Source organism: Petaurus breviceps, unplaced genomic scaffold (genome assembly GCF_028583685.1).
Source record: "Petaurus breviceps papuanus isolate PSGF00001 unplaced genomic scaffold, PetGlider_PUasm1.0 174, whole genome shotgun sequence".
NCBI lineage: Eukaryota > Metazoa > Chordata > Mammalia > Diprotodontia > Petauridae > Petaurus > Petaurus breviceps.
Genome location: NW_027185761.1, coordinates 25,567,265 through 25,591,198, shown reverse-complemented (window position 1 = coordinate 25,591,198; position 23,934 = coordinate 25,567,265). Strand labels below are relative to the sequence as shown.

General features: G+C 52.4%; 3 protein-coding genes across 7 annotated transcripts in view; 2 read left to right on the top strand and 1 right to left on the bottom strand.

Moving 5' to 3' along the window:
• BRPF1 (bromodomain and PHD finger containing 1) overlaps positions 1-11,250 on the top strand; it is a 15,368-nt gene extending 4,118 nt beyond the window's left edge. The window contains exons 4-15 of one of the 2 annotated variants that reach the window (XM_069083994.1): positions 1,424-2,383; positions 3,575-3,776; positions 4,027-4,158; positions 4,865-4,993; positions 5,852-6,161; positions 6,432-6,746; positions 7,133-7,417; positions 7,990-8,137; positions 8,392-8,528; positions 8,622-8,740; positions 9,216-9,370; positions 10,452-11,250. In XM_069083994.1, coding sequence (XP_068940095.1) covers positions 1,424-2,383; positions 3,575-3,776; positions 4,027-4,158; positions 4,865-4,993; positions 5,852-6,161; positions 6,432-6,746; positions 7,133-7,417; positions 7,990-8,137; positions 8,392-8,528; positions 8,622-8,740; positions 9,216-9,370; positions 10,452-10,635 — 3,076 coding nt within the window. In that variant the 3' untranslated portion in view covers positions 10,636-11,250. Of the gene's footprint in view, positions 1-1,423; positions 2,384-3,574; positions 3,777-4,026; positions 4,159-4,864; positions 5,012-5,851; positions 6,162-6,431; positions 6,747-7,132; positions 7,418-7,989; positions 8,138-8,391; positions 8,529-8,621; positions 8,741-9,215; positions 9,371-10,451 lie in introns of both variants that reach the window. The other variant, XM_069083992.1, reaches the window with a different exon arrangement.
• A 515-nt stretch (positions 11,251-11,765) lies between these two features.
• On the top strand, positions 11,766-14,444 carry OGG1 (8-oxoguanine DNA glycosylase). Its single transcript, XM_069083999.1, has 7 exons — positions 11,766-11,992; positions 12,118-12,347; positions 12,425-12,604; positions 13,261-13,442; positions 13,591-13,741; positions 13,844-13,893; positions 14,021-14,444. Exons 1-7 carry the CDS (start codon positions 11,886-11,888, stop codon positions 14,162-14,164), a joined length of 1,044 nt encoding a protein of 347 aa, XP_068940100.1. The 5' UTR covers positions 11,766-11,885; the 3' UTR covers positions 14,165-14,444.
• Positions 14,396-23,934, bottom strand: part of CAMK1 (calcium/calmodulin dependent protein kinase I) — a 12,641-nt gene continuing 3,102 nt past the window's right edge. For 2 of the 4 annotated variants that reach the window (XM_069083995.1, XM_069083996.1), the window contains exons 2-11: positions 23,595-23,712; positions 21,358-21,489; positions 19,312-19,386; positions 18,762-18,900; positions 17,683-17,809; positions 17,424-17,499; positions 16,996-17,108; positions 15,809-15,887; positions 15,632-15,719; positions 14,821-15,180 (exon numbers count right to left, since the gene is read on the bottom strand). In XM_069083995.1, the coding sequence (XP_068940096.1) occupies positions 14,995-15,180; positions 15,632-15,719; positions 15,809-15,887; positions 16,996-17,108; positions 17,424-17,499; positions 17,683-17,809; positions 18,762-18,900; positions 19,312-19,386; positions 21,358-21,489; positions 23,595-23,680 (1,101 nt within the window). In that variant the 5' untranslated portion in view covers positions 23,681-23,712 and the 3' untranslated portion in view covers positions 14,821-14,994. Of the gene's footprint in view, positions 15,181-15,631; positions 15,720-15,808; positions 15,888-16,995; positions 17,109-17,423; positions 17,500-17,682; positions 17,810-18,761; positions 18,901-19,311; positions 19,387-21,357; positions 21,490-23,594; positions 23,713-23,934 lie in introns of all 4 variants that reach the window. The other 2 variants (XM_069083998.1, XM_069083997.1) reach the window with 2 other exon arrangements.

Here is a 23,934-nt window from a genome sequence, read left to right as displayed (position 1 = left end):
TGGATGGATGGATGGATGGATGGATGGATGGATGGATGGATGGATGGGTGGGTGGGAGGGTGGGTGGGTGGAGAGATGGATGGGTGGGTGGATGAGTGGATGGTTTAAGGAACATGGGCAGATAAGGAGGAGTAGGTTACCAAGGGCTCTAGCCCATCCTATGTCTAGGTAGCTCATGGTGTTCTAAACCTTACTCCCTGTTGGGTTTTTAAGCCAGTTCTTTGTTCTTCTTCTTGTACGTCCTGGCTTCTTCCCTTTGTATTCCTACTATCTCTCCTTTTCCTGCTGACCTCCTTTGCCCCCTGTGGACCTCCTTCTGCCTTGGTTAATTTCTGTATCTCCCCACTGTGACTGGGGCCCAGCCCAAAAGCAACAGGATCTGATCTTGTTAGACTTCCTCTCAGTTACATATCCTGCCTCTGGGATACTTGAGCCACACTGTAGAAAGTTGGGGCCCAAGGCCAGGGAGGAGAGCTCATTCACTCAGAGATTGTACAGTCATTTTCAGAACCTTCAGGGAGGGAGGCTACAAGCAGAGAATTAAGCAACTTGCCCAAGGTCAAACAGTGAGTAAGCCTCAGAAGTGTAATTCGCACCCAGGTTCTGTGACTTGCAGTTTTGTCTGTTGTACCATGCTACTTCCTTCTGTGGTTGCTTCCCACTGAGCTATGCTAATAAGTTCATGTGATCACAAATACAGAAACCTTGACTCTGGGGTTCATGTGAGAAGTCTGGGAGGCCCTTGGAGACCTGCAACATCCCCAAAGCCCTTGGTAGGGCCTGCTGAATCAGGGCAATTCCCAAGGGCTTTTCACATTTCGCTGAAATTACATGATGACTCCAGGTAGAAAGAGGTTGCCAAGTTGCCCACCATCTAATACCAAACAATAACCCAGGCTTCTGTCCAGTCAGCTGTGAGCCTCCCACTCCATAGTGACAGGAACCAGGCAGTAGCACATCTTTTTCCTTTCCTCCTACCTTTTGACTCTACCACTCCCTAGGGAGTTCCTCTGTGAAATCTCTTCCCTTTGGGATGGCTTTCTTCTATTCAGCTGTAACCTCATTGAGTGGGGCCTCTCTCTTTATATTTGCAGCTCCCCCAATGTCTCACACATAGTAGGTGTTTGAGGTTTGTTGAATGTTTTCCCTTGAAACATATCTAGGTGTCCCTGATGTTTATATTCTCAGTTCTGTTTTTCACATTTGCCTTTGATGTTCATTTTAACAAGCTCCCACCTAGATAAAAACCTTAGAGAAAGTAGAACCCACACAGAATGGTTTTTCCTGAGTCTCCAAATCCCCTGTAGAGATAGCCCCAAATGTCCTCATATAGCACCTTGTCTCTCCCTTTGTGTGCTTGGCAGAGGCTCTGAAGGATGGGGGGAAAGGCAAGGCCAGACCTGAGCTACTGTGTTCCCTCCAGGTACATTGAGAAATCAGCAGAGGAGCTGGATGAGGAGGTAGAGTATGACATGGATGAGGAGGACTATATCTGGCTGGACATCATGAATGAGCGCCGGAAGACGGAGGGAGTGAGCCCCATCCCCCAGGAGATCTTTGAGTACCTGATGGACCGCTTAGAGAAGGAGTCCTATTTCGAGAGCCACCACAAGGGGGACCCCAACGCCCTGGTGGACGAGGACGCCGTGTGCTGCATCTGTAATGACGGTGAGTGTCAGAACAGCAATGTGATTCTCTTCTGCGATATGTGCAACCTGGCTGTTCACCAAGAATGTTATGGCGTCCCCTACATCCCCGAAGGCCAGTGGCTTTGCCGCCGCTGCCTCCAATCCCCATCCAGGGCAGTGGACTGTGCCCTTTGCCCGAATAAGGGCGGGGCCTTCAAGCAGACGGACGATGGCCGGTGGGCTCACGTAGTGTGTGCCCTATGGATCCCGGAGGTTTGCTTCGCCAACACAGTGTTTCTGGAGCCCATCGACAGCATTGAGCACATCCCACCTGCCCGATGGAAGCTCACATGTTATATCTGCAAACAGAGGGGGTCAGGGGCCTGCATTCAGTGCCACAAGGCCAACTGCTACACAGCCTTCCACGTGACCTGCGCCCAGCAGGCTGGCCTCTACATGAAGATGGAGCCGGTCCGAGAAACGGGTGCCAATGGCACCTCCTTCAGTGTGCGCAAAACCGCCTACTGTGATATCCACACACCTCCGGGCTCAGTGCGCCGCCTGCCTGCCCTGTCACACAGTGAGGGTGAAGAAGAGGAAGAGGAAGAGGAAGAAGAGGGAAAAGGTTGGAGTTCAGAGAAGGTGAAGAAAGCAAAGGCCAAGTCAAGGATAAAGATGAAGAAGGCTCGGAAGATCTTGGCAGAAAAACGGGCAGCAGCACCTGTGGTATCAGTCCCCTGCATCCCACCACACAGGTAGGCAGGGCCCCAGATGATTAAGAATGGGGACCCTCTGATTTCCCCTTTGGCAAAGAAGTTTGTAGATCATTAAGAGTTGGAAGGGACGTTATCTATCATCTAGTAAATCCTTCTGTTTTCAGCTAGGGGAGCTGAGGGCCAAAGAGATGAAGGAAGTTGCCCCAGGTTACCAAGTCAATTACTAGCCTAGCCAAGACTAGCGGCCAGTGTCCATTCTTTTACATGAGGAGTTGGCAGAGCCACAATGGAGAGCAGAGATTGGTGAACTGTTTCTATCCCACAAGAAAAAATCATGAGTCCCTACCCTAATTTAAAAGTAACTTGACGTAGGACAATAAAGCTTTCCTCCATAAGTGATTTTAACGTAACCGTCATTTTCATTTTTTGGCCACTTAAAATGGGTGGTGAGTAGGAAGAAAAGAAGAAATAAAAGAAACTCTAACAAAGGGAAAAGGGGAGCTGTAGGGGGTGAAATAGGAAAAGCTGTGAAGAGACCTGTTAGTGAATTTCTGGAGTGTAAACTGTTCACCCCATGTTGTTTACTGGGCCTATAACTTCTTTTTATCCTTTGAAATGCTAATTAGTCCATTAACTATTGCTTACAGCTCTTTATCCTTATACCCTTCAAGGTTACTCTGAATGGTATAATCCACTGGGGGAAGTTGCTGTGGGCATAGTGGCCACACACAACACCATTATCATGGGCTAAGGGCCACCTGAGGGCCCAAAGGTTCCCTTCCCGGCTGTAGATCTGGCTGTTGGGGGATTGGAGCCTTGCCTGCTAAAGGTTTCATCTGTCTGGGGATGCTGAAACTGCTTCACAGGTTAAGCAGAGTCTCCATGGTGTTTACTTCTGGATGAGAGATTTCAAAAGACCCTTTGTTGTTCCGCTTCAGTGAAGATGGGGCAGGGGTACAGTCTGTGTAGCCTGTGGAGGACACAATGCCACCTCTGTACCCTCCGGATGTTGAAGGGATGTGGAAGGGTCTTACTTCCTGAACCCACATGCCCTCCTCAGAGGTTCTTCCTGGCCCAGGAGTCTGTAAAAAATGCTCACCTGAGGCTCACTAGCCAAGTTGAGAAGAGACTAGCTGAGGGCCAAGCTCTGATAAGAGTAGGTACCAGTTGGCCTGTACAAATTACTGCAGGTGCTCCCCCCTCCTCCCTCTGTCCTTCCCATCTTCTCAGGCTCAGCAAGATTACTAATCGCTTAACCATTCAGAGGAAGAGCCAGTTTATGCAAAGGCTCCACAGCTATTGGACACTAAAGCGCCAGTCCAGGAATGGGGTCCCTCTCCTTCGCCGCCTGCAGACCCATCTACAGTCCCAGAGGAATTGTGATCAAGTTGGAGCACCACGGCCTGCTCCCCCAGGAGGACTGGGAGCTGGGGTGAGCTGTTCTTTTTGTTGGGAGTGGGGAGGACGTGATGGAATTTGGGGAAAGGAGATGGGATTCGGACCGCTTGTGTTCTCGTGCCTACCTCTCATCTGGGATATGGAGAATGGCAACCATTTGGATAGTGGCCAAGGTCCCAGGGAGGAGAGGAAATCCAGCACCCACTTGTGCCCGACATGGCTGCTCCTGTCTCTCCCCCAGCCCTCCTCCATTTCCAGCTTTGTTTTCCTTGTTTCTTCCTCAGAGAGACTCAGAGGACAAGAATTGGGCCCTGAAAGAGCAACTGAAGTCATGGCAACGGCTGCGCCATGACTTAGAGCGCGCCCGGCTGCTGGTGGAGCTGATTCGGAAGCGTGAAAAACTCAAGAGAGAGACGGTAATTCCCATTCTGTCCCAGGCAGGAATGCTGCCTGCTGTCAGAGAGGACGTGTGTGCCTGTGACAGTCTGTGGCCGAGAAGCTGGGGCTCCAAAGCTCGGCCCCACAGGGCCTGCTTTTTGATGGGTGTTTTCAGTGAGGCTAAGATTTGTCCGTAGTGAGCTAGGGACAGTATATGGCAAGATAGGATTAAGTGCTACATTGTGAACTTTAATTTCCTGGAAGAAAACTGATTTCTTAGTTGTTCATAAGCGCTTGTCATGTGCTGGGCATGTAGGGTTACAAAATGAAACAGCCCTTGCCCTCAAAAAAGTTACATTCCTCAGCTGAGTTAAGAATTAGAACTGGGGGATGGCTAGGTGATGCCATAAATAGAGCGCTGGCCCTGGAATCAAGAGGACCTGAGTTCAAATCCAGCCTCAGACACTTAACACTTACTAGCCATGTGACCTTGGGCAAGTCAGCCCCAATTGCCCGGCCTCCCCCCCTCTAAAAAAAAAAAAAAAGAATTAGGACCAGGATGAGAGGATTAGTATGTTTCTCCCTTTTTCATGGTAGCCAGCTCCAAGGAGCCAGGTGGAAGAGAAGGAAAATCCTCAGACCATATCTTAAATTTTGCCCATCCCTGAAAGCCTTTCACCTGGAAGGGCATTCCCTGGGATTGTGACGTGGATCTATATGAGCATCCCTTGTCTTATGTTTCAGATCAAGGTCCAGCAAGTGGCCTTAGAGATGCAACTGACCCCTTTCCTCATCCTCCTCCGTAAGACCTTAGAACAGCTCCAAGAGAAGGACACGGGCAACATCTTCAGCGAGCCGGTCCCTCTGTCTGAGGTAACAGAAATCTACGAAGTAAGAACCCCTTCCCCCTCTCCCCGAGCCCTCCCCCATCCCCATCCCAATTCTTACATGCTGAGTTGGATTCCTGCTGGCAGTTCCAGGGCATTGGTTTGGAGTGGGTGGGCCCCTGGCTGTTGAGTCTGCTGGCCAGAGGAGCAGCCTTCACACCCACCACACATTGTTAACAAAGTAAATATCCATCATGCCAGTCAGTCTCCCTGCCTTGGGGACCAGGTCTTTTCAAATGGGGAGACCCTTCCCACAGCTAGAGCTCATTGACTTCAGTTGTGGGCTGTTTTTTGGAAGGGATTTGGTTCTAACCTCAGGAAGTAGCACTTTGGAAGTGCTGACTGTGGGAGAGCTCTGAGGTACTGAGCCCCAGTGACACCAGCACCTCCTGACTATTGAAATGTTTTCTATAATAGAATAGCAATCCTGTAATGCTAAGCATAAAGGGATTTACAAATGCAGGATATCTTCCAAGCCTTCTCCCCATCTCTTAACTTACTGAATCCTTACAACATATTTGTAAAATTGAGCAGGTGGGATTGTTGCCATTTTCTAGATGGGAGAACCCCAAGGCCCAGAGAGGTTCACTGGCTCAGGGTCGACCCACTAAGTCGGTTGCCCAGCTCGAAGTAGAATCCAGATCTCCTAATCCCTAGTCCAGTGCTTGCTCTTCTCAACTTCGCACATATTCTTGGCGTCCTGAATTTCTAGATTTCCCTTTATGGTATCTTTGGAGGGGACTCCACCCTGTGGTTTGGAGCAGGGCCCTGGATGGGTGGGGGTGGGGAGGTCAGTGGGCGATCTCTCCATGTAGCCAGGGCCTGCTCTGTCCCTTCCTGGCAGGTACCTGACTATCTTGAGCACATCAAGAAGCCCATGGACTTTTCTACAATGAAGCAGAACCTGGAGGCCTATCGATACCTGAACTTTGATGACTTTGAGGAGGATTTCCACCTCATAGTCAGCAACTGCCTCAAGTACAATGCCAAGGACACCATCTTTTACCGGGCAGCAGTGCGGCTTCGGGAGCAAGGGGGCACCGTGTTACGGCAGGCTCGGCGGCAGGCTGACAAGATGGGCATTGACTTTGAGACGGGCATGCACTTCCCCCACAGCCTGGCTGGGGATGAGGCCCTGCTCCATGCAGAGGATGGTGGGTTCTGTGCTGTGCCTCCTAGACACATGCCAGTTCTCTTGATGGGCATGACTCCCCTAAGCCCTTCCCTGTCTGATCCCAGTAAGATCATAGGTTGGCAATGCTCATGTCACCAGGGAGTGGCCTTCCCTAGCTTGGTGACAGGGACACTTGGGTGGGACTCAGGGAAGACTTGATTTCATCATGCCCCTGGGGTCATGGGACCTTCAGGGGCTCTCACTGGTCTTGATCTTCACACCCCTGTCCAACCTCCCTCCCCCCCACCAGAGGAAGAGCGGTTTCTGCTGTCTGAGAACCAGAAGCACCTGCCACCAGAGGAGCAGCTGAAGCTCTTGTTGGAGCAGTTGGATGAGGTTAATGCCAGCAAGCAAAGTGTCAATCGCTCCCGCCGCGCCAAGATGATCAAGAAGGAAATGACTGCGTTACGTAGGAAATTGGCACACCAGAGAGAGGCTGTCCGGGATGGGCCAGATCGGCACAGCTCAGCGGGACGAGGCGCCCTACAGGTCCACACCCCCTGCGACAAGGATGGACAGACAGACAGTGCCGCTGAGGAAAGCAGCAGCCAAGAGACTGGCAAAGGTCTGCGCGTCCATGGGGGCCTGGGCCCCAGGGCCCTGAGCAAGGGATCCCAACAGGCTGGCCCTCACTTCCAGGGAGGACATTCAGACTTGGTCCCTCCTGGACCCATCCCTAATTCTAGGGTTTTTCAACTACCCAACTAGCTGTAGTTGCCAGAGGGAAAGGGGTCCCCGAGCCACTACTTAATGGAATGATAACAAACCCAAGTTTGTTCTTCCCACAGCACTGAAACAAGTTGCTGAATAGAAGAGAAGCTTGACTCCCCTATATTTTAAAGTTACTCCCTTTGCCCCTACTTAGAATCCTGGTTCAAGACATTGTCATATCATGAACCTGGCCCTCCCATAGCCTTTGCCAATATTATATCCCTTCTGTTTCTGCTGCAGGTCTGGGCCCCAACTTGTCCTCAACCCCTGCCCATGAGGTGGGCAGAAGGACATCAGTCTTGTTCTCAAAGAAGAACCCGAAGACAGCTGGTCCCCCCAAACGGCCAGGACGGCCACCAAAGAATCGGGAGAGCCAGCTGGCCCCAGGTCATGGAAGCAGCCCTGTAGGGCCGCCCCAGCTGCCAATCATGGGCTCTCAGAGACAGCGAAAGCGAGGGAGGAGTCCCCGGCCTAGCTCCAGCTCTGACAGTGACAGCGATAAATCCACCGAAGACCCTCCCATGGGTGAGCCAACCCTTCCATCTTCCCTCGAGGAAGTAAATAAATTTACAGCTCTTCCCTGTGAACTTCATGGTAGCTGCCTTGTGAGTGAGCTCTTTGTATAGTAAGAAGCTTAGCATTATAGATTTAGAGCTGAAAGGGACCTGCAAGGTCACTGAGTCCATCACACCTCTTTTACATGTGAGGAAACTGAGGCATAGAGAGGTTGAGTGATTTGGTCAGTGTGATACAGCTTCTAGCTCTCCTGGGTGTCTGAGATGGGATCTGAACTCAGGTCTGCCGGATTGCAAGTCTGACAGCCTTTGCACTTGACCAGGCCCCAGAGAAGTTAAATTATTGGCCTAGAATCACACAGCTGAACAGTGGGCAGTTGCAGAGCTAACCCCAAGTTCTCCTGTTCATGAGCAGTGCCGGTATGGGCATTACAGGGGCAGCTCATGCAAGACTCCTGGAATCATTCCCAGAAGCTTTTTGCTGAGGACTGGAAGAATATTCCAGTCCAAGATAGAGATAGGAATAAATCCTGATGTTCCTCCTGCCCAGACAGACCAGCCTGCTCCTTCTCTCTAACCCAGATTTACCAGCAAATGGCTTCAGCAGTGGAAACCAGCCTGTGAAAAAAAGCTTTCTCGTCTATCGGAATGACTGCAGCCTCCCCCGCAGTAGCTCTGACTCAGAGTCCAGCAGCAGCAGCAGCAGCAGTGCCGCTTCTGACCGAACCAGGTACTTGGTTCTTCTTCCTGAGCTCAGGTTCCAAGGTATCCCAGGGAGATGTCAGATGTCCTTAACTTCGGGATAGCAGCCTTCTCAATGTGGTTGGTGAAGGGGCCAGACTCCCTGCCACCCTAAGCAATGAAGGTGAAGAACTGGATTCTGTTCTTCCCTGAAGGTGTCAGTCCCACCTTTTCCTTCACTATCAGTCTATATGGTTTCTGCTTCCTTGAAAGCTAACCTGAACTTCTGATTATTTCTCACAGCACAACCCCCTCGAAACAAGGCCGAGGAAAGCCTTCCTTCTCCCGGGGGACCTTCCCAGAGGACAGCAGCGAGGATACATCTGGCACTGAAAATGAGTCTTACTCTGTGGGCACGGGGCGTGGTGTGGGGCATAGCAGTAAGTACCTATGTATAGAATCAGGGGAACCTGGTTTTGAAGTGTCTTCCCTCTGCAACCCTTGATTCAACCTTCTTTTCCATTTCTGCATAGTGGTGAGGAAGAGTCTGGGCCGGGGACCTGGCTGGCTATCTGAGGATGAGGATTCCCCGCTGGATGCCCTGGACCTGGTGTGGGCAAAGTGCCGAGGGTACCCCTCGTACCCAGCTCTGGTAGGATCCTGCTTCTCCTACCTTGCCCCATGCCTTCTGCCCTCACCCCACACCAGCCCCAGCTACAAGGCCAGGAAAGTGATCCAGAATACAGACTCGAGGTTAACAAAGAGTTTCCGAAGCCCCACTGGAGCCCCAGAGAGCCCAGTGAGCGTGAGGGGTGCTTGGCAGGCAGACAGATGGACAGGTGCAGCTCAGGGACCTGTCTCCCCAACTTTGATGTGGTATACATTTCCACCCTTGTGTATCACATAGGTACTCTGAACAGTCTTACTCAGGCTCCCAGGCATTGCGGCTACCCAATGCAGTTATGGCCCAGGGGTCATAAGGTCTCTGGGGCCTCGTAGCCCCTCAGTTATCAACAGTGATCAATTTCTCTTTGGCCACAAACAATGGCTAGACTGGCCAGAGTATTAGACAGGAGGTTCTGGGGGGAGGGAGAGGACTGAACCAAGCTGTGCCCCCAATCCGTCAGATCATCGACCCCAAGATGCCTCGGGAGGGCATGTTCCACCACGGGGTACCCATTCCTGTGCCCCCGCTGGAGGTGTTGAAACTTGGGGAGCAGATGACCCAGGAAGCTCGTGAGCATCTCTACCTCGTCCTCTTCTTTGACAACAAGAGAACCTGGTAAGGGGAAAGGGGAGGAAGTGATGGGCTAGGGAGGGGAATTAACATCATCTAGAAGGATAGCTCTCAGTGTTGCACAGAAGTAGGGTCCAGGAGCAGACAGCCTGGCAAACAGAACAGTGAGGACAAGGCTGAGATGGACTGGAGCGGAGAGGCTCCAGCCAGAAATCAGGAGCACTTCCTTTTGTGTCAGGTAGAAGACTTGGTCACTGTGATAAAATACAGAGGATCTGATAATATAATATGTGCTTGCAGACTGATAATCCTGGTACATGCCAGATAGGATGAGAAAGGTGGAAGGGACATTAGTCCATCTGATCTTCCTGAATTCATTTTACAGATGAGCAAACCAAGGCTTACAGAAGTTAAATAACTCGCACATACAAGTAATAAATTACAGGACTGGAAATTGGACCCAGGCCCTATGGTTCCAGAGCCAGGGCTCTCCCCACTGAACCATGCTTTTTCTTTTCTTATATTTTTTTTGGAGGGGGGAAGGCAAGGCAGTTGGGATTAAATGACTTGCCCAAGGCCACACAGCTAGTTAACTGTCACATTTGAGGCTGGATTTGAACTCAGGTCCTCCAGACTCCAGGGCTGGAGCTCTATTCACTGTGCCAGCTAGCTGCCCCAGAACCATGCTTTTTCTTCCAAGATGCCAACCATCATGTCTGACAAAGCTCATGCTTTCTAAGGCATGGTAGTGGATTTTAGAGATTTTTGTCCCAGGAAGGAAGCTCAGAAGTCATCTCCTTCAGCCCCCTCATTTTACAGACTGGGAAGCCATAAGCCATGGTGGTGGCTTGTCTAGAGGTCACAGTCACTGTGGGATTTAGACCCAGATCTCTTTAACCTCTAAGGTTTTTTCCACTGCATCACTTTGATGCTCCCTACCACTGCTGGATTCTAGATGGGGGAGGACCTAGGGAGAGGACAGTGGGGTCCCAGATCCCAATTCCATCACACCCCCATTTACTTTGTAGGCCTGTCTGTAGAGGGTGTTTGGGGCAGTCATCTTGAAAACGCTGGGCATTTGGGTGGTGCTCAGTGCTGCGGCCTCTCACTTTGTCACTTTCCACAGGCAGTGGCTCCCCAGGACCAAGCTAGTTCCTCTGGGAGTGAACCAGGACCTAGACAAGGAAAAGATGCTGGAGGGCCGCAAGTCCAACATCCGCAAGTCAGTGCAGATCGCCTATCACCGTGCCCTGCAGCACCGCAGCAAGGTGCAGGGCGAGCAGAGCAGCGAGACAAGCGACAGCGACTGAAGCGGCAGGTGCCGCGCTCGCTCCTGCTCCTGGGAGGCACCCGTCAGCCTCTGCACTGACTCATTCCTGGTCTTGGGGCCAGTCTCAGGGGAAGCTGGGCGGGGGTGGCCCCGCCCCAAGTGCAGCTGGACTGTACAGGACGCTCCGGGGCCTGGAAACGGCCGGCCTCTGGCCGAGGGAATATCCTCAAGCCAAAAAGGGGACCCCGGAGCATACACTAGATGGGAGGCCCGGCGCCCCGGGTGCCTCGCTGCCCTGCCTCTTTGCGAAGGCCTGGAGGTCACTGCAGGCTGGGGTTCGGGGAGGCCCAGCCCTGCTGCGGGAAGCTCACCCATGTCTGTCTGTCTCGCCCTGCAGGGGGGCCGCGGGGGAGGGGGGGTTCCTGATGACCCTTCTGCTACTGTACATACTGTAAATTAGCGGAGAATTTAAATTATTCTCATTTGTAACTGCGTTTCCGGGTCGCACCAGAATCCTTTGGCACTAAAACGCCTGGGGCTTGTCCCCAAACCCCGCTCCCGCTCCCCCATGGGTCCCCGCCCGTCAAATTGGTTTGTATTTATTTCGGAGGAAGAAAATATATTGATTCTTAGAAAATAAACGGTCTATTTGGAATCCCGCTTCCTGCCAAGTGGGGGAGGGGGAGTGCAGGGACACCGCCGCCGGCGGGCCCAGGCGGCTGGGCGGGAAGAAGGAGGAGGGGCTCCGACTAGAGCCCGCTGCCCGCGTGACTATTGCCTAGCTCCCCAAGCCCCCAGCCCTTCATTGGAGCCCTTCCGCTGTCTCCGCTCCGGATAGGCTGAAGCCCTTGCCAAGTGGGCACGGACTCTATTTCCGGTAGTGTACAGTCTCGGATTACAGAAGTCTCGCGTGAGCGGAACGCCTCGCGCGCTTTTGCAGCGACTTCCGGCTTTGCGCAGCAAACCGCAACTCCCGCGTCGAAGAAGACTGGGAAGTGAAGTGGGGTTGGGGGGCGGGGCTTGGGTGATACGGGGGAGTGGTGTGAGGCTTTGATAGGAAAGGACGTCAGCCAATCCAGAGCCGGGGAAAGTAAATACTCCCCGCAGAGCAACGGGCGGAGCTTTGGGTGGGAGGAGTCCAGAATAGGCGGGGCTTCGCCCAGTGAAATCCAGAGTGGGTGGGATGTTTGGGGGCGGGGCCTAGAGTGGAGGCGGTCTTTAAAGGGCTGGTACACTGACCTGGACGATTCGGGCTGTTCCCAGCGCGCTTCCCCGCATATCTTTTGGGGCATGCAGCACCGTACCCTCGCCTCGGCCCCCGGCCTGTGGGCCTCCATCCCCTGTCCGCGATCCGAGCTGGACCTGGGCCTGGTGCTGTCCTCGGGCCAGTCCTTCAGGTGAGCGAGGCCCCACGTGCGCCAGGCGTCCCGCGAGAAGCCGTCGGGGAGGGACCGCTCCCACCCGGGGCTGGCGGTGAGCCGGGGGTTCAGCGGGGGGCGCTATCCCTCTCTCCCGGTCACAGGTGGAGAGAGCAGAGCCCGGGGCACTGGACGGGCGTCCTGGACGGCCGGCTGTGGACCCTGACCCAGGCGGACGGCCGGCTGCACTACACTGTGTACGGGGAGCCGGCCGGGCCCGGGGCACCGCAGACCCTGCGCCGCTTCTTCCAGCTCCACGTCCGCCTGGCCGACCTGTACCGGCGCTGGGCCTCCGCGGACCCCCACTTCCGAGAAGTGGCCCCGAGATTCCCGGGTAAGCGGGGACCGGGGCGCCGGTGGAGCGGCGGCTGAGGGCGGCGCAGCCGGGCTGACCGCTCCCTCCCCCCGCAGGGGTCCGGCTGCTCCGACTAGACCCGCTGGAGTGTCTCTTCTCCTTCATCTGCTCCTCCAACAACCACATCTCGAGGATCAGCGGCATGGTGCAGCGGCTGTGCCAGCACCTGGGGCCGCAGCTGGGCCGGCTGGACGACGTCTCCTACCACGGCTTCCCCAGCCTGCAGGCATTGGCCAGTGAGCCAGCCCCGAACCCTCGGGGCCCTCGGGCCCAGCAGCTGGGGAGGGGGGCGGCTTGGTGCCTGTCCTGGTACCCTTCGGGCACACGTCCACACAGTCTAGGCAGCCACCCTGCTGCGGATCCCAGCCCTTTTTTTCAGAGCCTGGTGCAGCGGGAAGAGCACCTGCACCCTTTGACGATCCAAATCACAGAACAATTCCCCTTCACAAAAGGCTTTGTTCTGTAAAACTTGGGCTCAGGCACAAGGAGGCCGAAGGTTCCCCACCCCTGACCAAGTCCAAAGCTTGACTTTAAATCCTTACTGCTTACCTGACTTTAGTCATTCCACTTTCTGTGCCTTGTTCCTCATTTATGAGAGGAAGGAGCTGAGCTAAATGATGTCTGAATCTGTGATGCTTTGAGCTTCCCCAAGCCTTCCCATACTAGCCCCACCCACCTCTGGTAACCATCATCCCACTATTTTACCCTTTTAACAGGCCTCTTTGTGGGCCTTCGGACTTTCCGTACCTGTGTTGTTCCCTGTGAGGCTGCAAATTCTCTAAAGTTATAGGTGGGGGAACAGGGGTGATGTGATACATTTGTTAACCATTTGGGCAGCCACCAAGCCCAGGATGTGGGGTGTTCAACTCATATTGCCCGACTCTCCCTGCAGAGGCCGAGGTGGAGCCTCAGCTTCGGAAGCTGGGTTTTGGGTATCGTGCCCGCTTTGTGAGTGAGAGCGCCCGCGTCATCCTGAATGAGCGGGGGGGACTCAGCTGGCTGCAGCAGCTCCGGTCAGTGCCCTATGAGGAAGCCCAACAGAAGCTCTGCTCGCTGCCTGGCGTTGGGGTAAAGGTAAGGCCTGGAAAGATCACCAGTGCCCATCACACACACACACACAATAGGGAGTAGCCTAGAGGAAAATGTACCTCATAGGTGAGAGATTTGGGGTGAGGTGAGGAGTAATGAAGAGCAGGCTGGATCCTGAACTTCTCTGTTAAAGGTGGCTGACTGCGTGTGTCTCATGTCCCTGGACAAGCCCCAAGCTGTGCCTGTAGATGTCCATGTCTGGCACATCGCCCGCCGGGACTATGGCTGGCAGCCTGCTTCCAAGGCTCAGAAGAGCCTGAGCCAGAAGACCAGCAAAGAACTGGGTAAGCAATGTCCCAGGGCTGGGTGGGAGGAATGCAGAGGGGCCAGGGAGGGGTGTCACCAACAGGAAAGGGGCAGATTCAGCAACATTCCTTCTACTTTAGGAGACTTCTTCCGGAGCCTTTGGGGTCCATATGCTGGCTGGACTCAAGCGGTTAGTGTCTTACTCCATTAAAACACACACAAAGCCTCATTGCATTGTCCTTCCACCCTCTCCAACTCTGAGTGCACTGCACTCACCCTTCCAAGGGAAGACCCTCTACCCCAGTTCCTTTTCCCAGGTGCTGTTCTGTGCAGACCTGCGACAGATCCCCAAACCACAGATCCTCCAGGCAAAGGCAAAGTCTCAGAAACGCAAAAGGGAGGCCTCTGAGGAGAGCAGGGGCCCAGTGTCAGAGCAAGAAGACACTGGAGACCCAAGGTGACAGGAAACTGCTTCACTTTTCAGTAACATAAGAGACCCTAGCCCCTTACCAGGGACAGACCTTCCTTCCCTCTCCCCAGTCCTACCCACCCTTGGGTTTGGGGGTTCCCTTACTTCTAGCATCTACCTCAGGGGCATGTTATGTCCTTATAGCAGATGGTCAGTTGTACACTCTTGGGGAAGGGTAAAGATTGGGAGGTGCCTACTAAACTGAAGGAATGAAATGATCGAATGATTTTAACCTCTTCCCTTTAATAAAAGAATGAACAATAAAATAGAAATATTTGCTTGGAAAATGGTTGGATACCTTGGCCAGAGCAAGGGAAGAAAAAAGGAGCACTGAGAGAGGAAGAAGGCCAAGTGATTTCCACCTTCAGCACCCCCACGTCTCTTCTCAGGGCCCTGGCTCCTGCTATAACTTCCCTGCACAGCTCCCTGCCCTTTCCAGAGGTCAGAGAGACCAGGGCAAGGTGCTAGAAAGGGTATCAGGAAAAGGATCCAAAGCCAGGGCAGACGGTTACAGAGGAGGCCTTGGCTGAAGTAGGCTCAGAGCCCTGGGAAGGGAGAAGAGGAGGCTTTCCTGGGGACAGGATGGAAGGGGAGAGCATGGGCAACTCAAAGCCCTACTACCCTGCAGCATTCTCTGGGGCATGATGGCTTCTCTTTGACAGGTTCCACCTAAGCCCTTGCCCAGGAGCTCACCCGCCACCATGACTCCACCGGCTAATTGCCCAGCCCTCAGCAGCTGGGCTGGGTGAGTAGCTGGTAGCTCCAGGAAGGGCTCTGCACAGCAGTCCCTGCAGCCGCCAACGTGGGGAGCTCAGAGGGGGGTCAGTAATGGAAGGTGCCTCGGGGACAGTCGGGCTCCCTTCCCCACACCGTCGCCTCACCCGCGCCTGTCTCAGGTGCCAGCAGCTCCCCGTGGCTGGTGGTCTGGGCAGGGCCAGGCCCATCCTGACTGGTACCCAGCTGAAGCCTCCTCATATGCCGCACCACTGCTGTGGCATTGAAGGCTTGCTGAAAGGGAATAAGCCATGGAGGAGGTTAGGGCACTAACCCCAAAGGTCCGCCAGCCTGGCCTGGGCTGGGTACCCAAGGAGGAGGGAAGGAAGCATTAGATAAAGACTATGGATGCAGAGCTGGCAGTCTAGTCTGAGGAGGCCCAGAGAGGTGGGGGGACCTGTTCATGGTCATGCCAGTCAGACCCCATAACCCCTGCTCCAGAGCTGGCCCTGTTTCCACTGTGCCATGCTGTCTCCCCAGTGTGAGGCAGGAGGCAGGAGAATGGGAATGAGGAGGATGGAGCTAGGGACTTGGGAGGGAAGGTGAGGCCTGGGCTACAGCAGGTACATTAGGGAGAAGAGAGGCTGGGGCTCAGGCTGGCAGAAGGGTATTTGGGAAAGGCCACAACTGGGGGTGTAGAGGGAGGCCAAGGTCAAGGATTTGAGGGGAGGGGCCACAGCCTCACCTTCCATTTGCTCTTGGCAAAGTTCTTCTTGATCTGCTCACTGACAGACTGGTGGATGTTTTTGTCCAGCGCCGTGTCTCCTGCAATCCTAAGAGAAGACAGGGTGGGGGAGCTGGTAAGGAAGCTTCAGGGCCTTGGGTGCAGAGCCTAGGCAGAGGGGGTTGGGGCCTTCCTCACCATGGGTGCTGCAGGGCTTGCTCACAGGTGAACCTCTTCTCAGGATCTTTTTCCATCAAATGTCGGATAAAGTCTTTGGCTTGGGCCCGAGGCAGGACAGAGACAGAGAATGCCATTCAACTTAAACAACGCTTATGGAATACCCACTACAGACAGAGCCCTCCGGTAGTGGAGAAGAGACCATAAGGGTCAGTGAGTTCAGATCATGAGCCCAAAGCCCAAGCCTACTCCCGGCCCAGTCTGGCTCCTCTCAGCACTCTCCCCAGCCCACCTGCCAGTCAGTCGGTCAATAAACAGGACTAGCTCTGGAGCAGAATCAGAGTGGGGAAATTGTCAGTAGGGTTTCCTCTTGCTCATTCCAATGAGCAGCAACTCCTTCCCAGCTTCTACCTCTATCAGAACCCACTCTTGTGAAAGGACAGAGGGAGAAAGATGCCAGAGAATCGTTTAAGGCTATGTCCCCTTTCCATGACACTGGATTTTAGCAGAGGGCCAAGATTGGAATTAGACATTTCCCACATCATCAGACCAGCAGGAAAGGGGGTTTGTTTTTCTGTGTTTTTGTGAATTTTCAATTCGGGGGTGGAGTGAAGTAACTGGGAATATTTATACGAGAGAAGACTGAGGGGGAGGGGAATTGTAGGGGTCTTCAAGTATTGGAAGGGCTGTTAATCAGAGGAACATTAGATTTGCTCTCCATGGCCTGAGAACCAGGTGGAAAATGCAAGAGAAAAATTTAGGCTTAATGTCAGGAAAAGCTTTCTAACAATTGGCCCTATCTCTACCTTGAGAAGTGGTAGGTGCCACCTTGGAGACAGCCAGGCTGAGGCTGGATGAGTGCCTCTATCTCATTGTGCAGTTTGGGCCGGATGGTTACTGATGGTGCCTTCCAGCTCCAGTGATGATCGGGGGACGCCTAGGTAAAGGCTATCCTGCCCACAGCTTCAGAGGGCCTGGGATTTCCTGGGGGGCTGCAGTGCATGGCAGAGAGAGACAGTGCCACCGAAGCTTTGGCAGGTTGCACAAGGGCAACCTAAGAGTAGACCCTAGGGGCAGGTACTTGGTCTGGCGGTGGCAGTGCAATGGAGGAGAAAAAGCAGCAGGGCAGGAGGGAGGTGTGAAGTAAGCGCAAGGACACAGTGAGAAGGAAGGTCAGGGGGACAGGGATCTGTTCCCAGCATCAGTACCAGAGTCGGAGATGTCGTCCCAGTAAGGAGAATCAAACTCATACTCGGCCTTCAGAATCTGCTCAAAGAGTTTTGCATCGTTCTCATCATAGAAAGGAGGGTAACCACAGAGTCTGATGGGGGAAGAGAAAGAAGAACAATATGAACCCCCAATATTCCCCTACACTTCCCCCTCTCTCTTTATCCCATTCGACCCTCTCAGCTGTGAAGCAGGACAGGCACAAAATATCATCCCCGTCTACAGATTATCAAACAGGCCTGGAGAGAGCAAGTGACTTGTCTAGTGAGTTATCAGCAGAGCTAGGATTACAGCAAATTTTCTTAACTCCAAGTCCCAGAGGAGGAGGAAAGGAGGGACCACTTGCCTTGTGGCTCACCACCACAATGGCACTGCCACCCTTACCCCATACCTGGGCCCCCCTACTTACAAGATGTAGGCAATAACACCAATGGACCAGCAATCCACAGCCTTGCTATATGGTTTCTGGGCCAAGACTTCAGGGGCTGCCAAGGTAGAAGAGATGGCAGTCATGATAGGGTGAGGGAGGAGGGGTGTACCCCCACATAAACCGCACCCATCCCCCCAACCTTTGCACACAGGACTCTCACAGCTCCCCCAAACCACCTTTCAGATGGCACCCCCAACGCCACCTCTACCCTGATCTTCACCCTCCGCTTCATTCCTACCGACATAGCCTGGCGTGCCACAGGCTGTGGAAAGCACACTGCCTGAGACTTCCATCTTGGACAGCCCAAAGTCTGAGATCATGATCTTGGAATCTTCCTCCAGGCTGTAGTAAAGCAAGTTCTCTGGCTTTGGGAGAGAATAATAATCATAACATATTTGTGTATGGCTTTCTCATTGACACCATGCTGATCTCACAGAATCTGATCTGGAAAGACTTCAGATGCCACGTTAACAAGACCCCCCTACTGATAGCATTCCTAAAAAATACTTGGTTTTCAGTGCTTACTATCGTCCAAGGCAGACCCCCATTTTAGAGTCAGCCCATCATGTAGCCTGTTGAGATTTTTGCATCCTGGATCTGTCCTCCATATTAACTCTCCTTCCTAGCTGATGTCATTTGCAAATTTGATAAGCATGCCATTTATATCTTTATATAAGTCATCAGTGATAAAATGATCTCATTCCATCTTCACAAGAGCCCTGAGAGGTCGGGCAGGCACATATTATCCCCACTTTACACCTAAGAAAACAGGCCCCTTGACTCCCAGTTCAATACCCTTCCTCTGCCTTCTCCCTTCTCAGCCTTCCGCACTCTGATCCTCTTGTCCCTCCCCCCCAGTCCATTTCCCTGTCACCCTCTTCCTTCAAACTCCCCCGCAGTCTTTCTTTTTAAATTAATTAAATTTTAATTTATCTATTTTAAATCAAGTAGATTTTCTTTTTAAATTAATGTTTTATTGATGGATTTTGTTTTTACAAAGTTATTTCCAGATCTACCCCCACTGCCTTTCACCCACACACCTATCAAATAAGCCTTTCTTTTTAAACAAAGGAAAATAAATTAAGCAAAACCAACATAGCAATGATATCTGATATCAAAGGAAACACCTCCCACCACCACCATCACCATCCCCTCTCTGATGAAAAAAGGTGGGGTGAGAATTTTCCCAACTCTTTTCCAAGGCCATGATTGGTCATAATTATACATCATTCAAGCTTCCTCACTTCTCCAACCTTTCCTACCCCATTGTATTCCTCACTGCACCCCCCAAAAAACACACAAAAACCCCTCTCTCACCTTGAGATCTCTGTGTACAATGCCCATGTCATGGAGGTACTTGACAGCATCGAGTACCTGGCAGATTAGTTGGCTGGCATCCCGTTCTGTGTAGAAGCCCTTCTCCACAATTCGGTCAAAGAGCTCACCCCCAGACACCCTGAAGCAAAAGGAACAGGTTAGAGGTAATGGTTTCCCCAGCCCTCCATGCCATGCCCCTCCCCATTCACAGGGCCCTCCAGTGCTTCGAAGTCCCCTTGGAATCTCTTAGAATGCTAACGGAAGGAGAGTGCCATCCAAAGGTTAGAGGGAAAGGGAAGAGACTAGATAAGAACAGTGCAGGATTAGGGCCAAGGAGAAGATAGGGGGGAATGGGATCATGGAAAGACGGGGGTCTGGAGCAGTGGCAAGGATGTGGATGGCCGGAAGCTGAGAAGGAAGGGACAGAGGTCCTGGTCAGGGGTGATGCCAGGAAGGAAGGCGGACATGTCAGAGACAAGAGGGGGGTCACTAGAGCAGGAATGGGGCTGAGAAGGAAGTGGGAGAACGTCAGGGGAGGGCTGATCCTCACAGCTGCATGATGAGGTACAGGTGCCCACCACACTCATAGATGTCATCCAAGGCCACAATGTTGGGGTGTTTGATCCTAGAAGAAGAAACAAAGGAGGTTCAGAGGGAAGGCCCAGAGGCCTCCTCTACCCCCAGCCAAACTTGAGCAGGAGGAGGCAGATAGTGCTCCTTGGAGCTAAGGACCACACTACCTCAGCACATAGTAACAGGGTGGCACTGCCTACTACCAATTATATCCCCATGTTGGGGGATCTGAGTGTTGCTTCTACCAACTCGGGTCACAACCCTGGTTGACTTTGGAGACGAGCTTTGAAGAGTTACTGGGGCCAAAAAACGAGGACATTGCCAGGATGGCCAGACACAGACATACATGAAAACATACATGCAAACAGTATGTCACTGGGCTTGCATTCAAAACCTCTCCGTTTTGGTGGGAACTGCCACTTTATACTCAGCAGGCTCAGCCTTGGATGAACCAGGACCTTTCCATGCTACCATGAAGAGCCAGGCAGGTTGCTAGTGGAGAATAATACTTAATACCAGTATTTAAGGTCACTTTGGGTACTTAAAAAATGTTTTTTTGGTTGGACCTATGATTTCATTGAAATTATTTAGAAAGAGTTAGGCATCCCCTTCTAGGCAAGAAGGAAACAAACCTGTCTTTAGCTCCTACTATGTGCCAGGCATTGTGCTAAGATTTGATCCTCAAAGCAACCCTGAGAGGTGGGTACTATTATTCTAATTTTACAGCTGAGGAAACTGAGGCAAACAGAGGTTAGTGACTTACCCAGAGTCATACCACTAGGAAATGTCTGAGGCAGGATATGAACCCAGGTCCTCTTGAGTCCAGACCCAGCCCTTCTATCCACTGTGCCCCCTTGCTGCCTCTACTAATGCAGATGGCAATTGTCCTGTAATCCACAAGTTTGGAGAGCTGCTGGGGCAAAGAGAAGTTGTGCCTTTGCTCAATTTGATGTAGCCAGCATGTGGTGGGACTTGAACCCAGGTTTTCCTGATGCCATGGTTAGCTCTCTAAAGCAACTATGCCACAATGCCTGGGATCCTCAGGACGGCCTCTCACTTTATTCAATAGTCCCGCAATGATAGGTCTCATTAGACAAACATTTGAGGCTGCTGGAGCTCATTCTCCTTCCCCAGTATTGTGTGATTATTAAGTCCAGAACTGGGGACTCAGCTAGACCGGGATAGGCAACTGACCCAAGGAACACCAGGACTGCTCGCCTATTTACCTGCCTGTGTTGTAACAGCAGGTTAAAGACAGCAGATTCATCTGGGCAACAACGGAGGAAGTCATTCCAAAGCTGGCCTCATCAGCACCGTCAGAGGATATGAAGCCCAGATGGGCTCAGGGCAGAAGCCGAGGTATGGGGCCTGCCTTACCATCTGATGTCTGATGAGCAGGATACCCAGAGAGCAAACCTGGGGACTGACTAGGAAATGCAGGGCCCTGGCACAGGTCCTGAAAACCCAATGAGGAGAAAGCTAAGCCAGGAGTCCTCCTCCATAGGGTTCTCAGGCAGCAGCACTGTGCAGCAGAGAGAGAATCAGGATAATCACTCCATCAATCCAAGGAAACCCAAATAAAATCCTTCTCCTATTTACTAGCTTCATAACTCTGAGCCAAGTCCCAAACTCACTGAGCCTCAGTTTCCTTGTCTGCAAAATGGGGATAATAGCAGCTGCCTCGCAGAGAAGCTTCAATGTGATAATACATGGAAAGTACTTTGCAAACCCTCTAGAAATGCCAGTTACTATCATTATATCTCTTATTCACAGAAGCCATCAGCTGCTTGAACAACAGCTGGGTCCTCAGTTCAGACCCTAGATTACTGACATCCCTCAGGACCAGAATGGTCGGGGCAATGGTAGTAAACAAGAAGGCAGTGATGACTTCAGGCAAAGTTTGACGAGGAGAAGACAAATATGGAGGGGCTGGACTCAGGCAGAGCCAAGCCAAGGATGGAGAAAGGTATGGGGGTAGGGGTGGGGGTGGGTCCCCGGAGGAGACAACCTAGCTCCCACCCACTTATGCAGCACGGCGATCTCATTCTCAATGCTGCTCTCCTTGCCCTCCAAGGCTTTCTTGGCGATGCATTTGATGGCCACCAGTTTCTGGGTGGTCTTTTCTTCAGCCAGTATCACCTCGGAGAATGCTCCCCTGTCAGGGCAAAGAGGGGTGAATGGTGAGGTAGGATAGGGGGAGAGGAAATAAGGAATGCTTCCAAAATTTCTGGGCCTTGGCATGATCTGGGTACCAAGCTCATGGGCACCTCCTTATCAACAACTCCCTAAGTCACGGGACCCCTGGGCTATGAGCATCCACCCCCCATAACTGCTGCATAGCATAGTATTCAAGAGGCCAAGGGAAGCCTCAGCAAGGGGAGACAAAGGGAGGGACAGTCCTGTCCTAAGTTCATCCACTTAACCTTCCCTGGCTGGGCTGGACAGTTTCCTGAGGTCCTTCTAAGTAGCAGGTCTTAGCACACTGGACCTGGAATCAGGAGGCTTGGGTTCTAATTCTGGAAGTTGGCCAGCTTGCTAAGCCCCTCAGAGCCTCGTTTTTCTGTTACATAAAATCAGGATAATGATATATTCAGACTCTACCTACCAGGGACGTTTAAAAGAGAAAAAGGACTAGCAAGAACTTGGAAGCGAGTTTTGGAAATGTGAGGGACTGTAATCATTATCCTCCCCCTCCCCCACTTCTTCCCAAAATTCCAAGGCCCCCAGCTCTTTCTTCCCTTTACCGTGTGCTCTGTACAATTCTGCTGGGGGAAAACAAAACAACCCAACAAATCCTGCTATCAGCATAGACTCTGAGAATATCATTCATACTAAGGGAAAGGATTTACGGTATCTTTAATGTGTGACCCCTCTGAGGGGAAAAGGCATGATAACAGGGGACAAGAGGACCAAAGAATTCATGTCTATGGATGCAATGAGAAGGTAGGATGAGGAATTCAGGGGTTATGGGAAGGATCTTGAAATCACATCTGAAGCTGACCTTGTAGATGAAGCAGAAAGGGGAAGATGCTCCAGCTTCCTCATCACCTCAAGAAGCTTGTCTCCCCACCCCCACCAAATCCCCACTATTAATCTTGCTTGGCTTGCACAGAGTAACAACCGAATAGTAGGGTGATGGAAGAAGGTGAGGGCACCTCGGGGAAGGGGTGGCTAAGAGCCCCAGGAAGCTCTGAAGACTTAGAAGCAGCAGAAATCAATCCTTACACACAAGAGAATAATTTTTGGGAAAGAAGCTGGACTGAGGAAGGGGAGGCTGGAGACCATTTGAGACTTGGGGACGACAGCTGAGTTAAGCAGAGATGGGAAGACCTAAGGTTTCTTTTCTCTTACCAGCCCAAATTAGACAACATCACCTGTAGTCCTCATGCCTCCGGGACAGGCTGAGCCATCAGTCAAAGGCCATTTGCTAGCCTAGCCAGACAGAACCAGGGCCCAGTCCACATTTCCCATCCCACAATATAAGACTGAAGCTGTCACAAGCCAGGCTCAATGAACTTTAAGCACTGGCTCTTCCCATGTGCCCACAGGGGAAGCCAGAAGGCAGTCACCCCTGCCTTCAATCTTCCCACTCCTCCCCCACTTCCTCTTTCCTTCCATTCTCAGGCTGATACCAAAAGTTGTTATAAGAAGAACCTCTGAAGGTTTCTCTCTCCCACCCAACCAAGTCTAGCCTTAAAATTCTGCCCGGACCTTAGCACAGAAAGGGCCTGGAGTGAGGAGAACCTGAATTGGAAGGGAGAAGGGTCTACGCTGGCCGTTTGGGTAGGGATGGGAATGGAGGGGACCCTTGACCTGGAAGTCTGGGCATTTTCCATGGTCTCCTCTAATACAGAACCTTTGTAACAGAACCTTGATCTGGATTCTTCATTTTTCTGTCTTCCCTTTCTCAGTCCCTACCCCCACACCAGTCAGGCAGGACAAGGAGTGTGGTCTCCTGCTGCCCTGCAGATGTGTCCACGGGCAGTTCCATGGGCGGAAGCTAGCAGGAAACAGCCGAGGGGCTGATCCAGAGGAAAAACTCCATCCACTTCCTGACAGCCTAATTTTGATGCCCAAGGCCTAGCTTGGGGGAGGTGAACCCCCTTACCTCTTCCCTTAGGTTCAGATGCATCCCTTGCAGGCCTACCTAGGATGTTTGAAATTCCATCCGAGCCCCTCTCTGTCTCCCTGCCTGTTCTTAGCACCAGCGCTGCTTCATTTGCCAGAGAAGGGAAGGGAGGAACAGAAGGCATCACTTACGTGCCCAGGACATCCCGGAATTCATAAATGTCCCGAATATCGTTCGCATGCTTCTTCCAGCTGGGTCCATCCACTTCCCGAGGCATTGCCCACTGCCCACTGGCTGCAGCCAGGGCTCCTGGGGATGGGACAGCTTGGGCTCAGTGGGAGCATGGCCTCTCCAAGCTCCTACTCCTGCTTTCTCTTTCCTAATTTTTGACCAATCCCCTTTCACCTCTTTATCCCTTGAATAACAGGGACTCCTTTCTTCCTCTTAAAAAACAGGGGCCCAGAGAGGAGCTCCCAATGTAAAACACACACACACACACACACACACACACACACACACACACACACACAC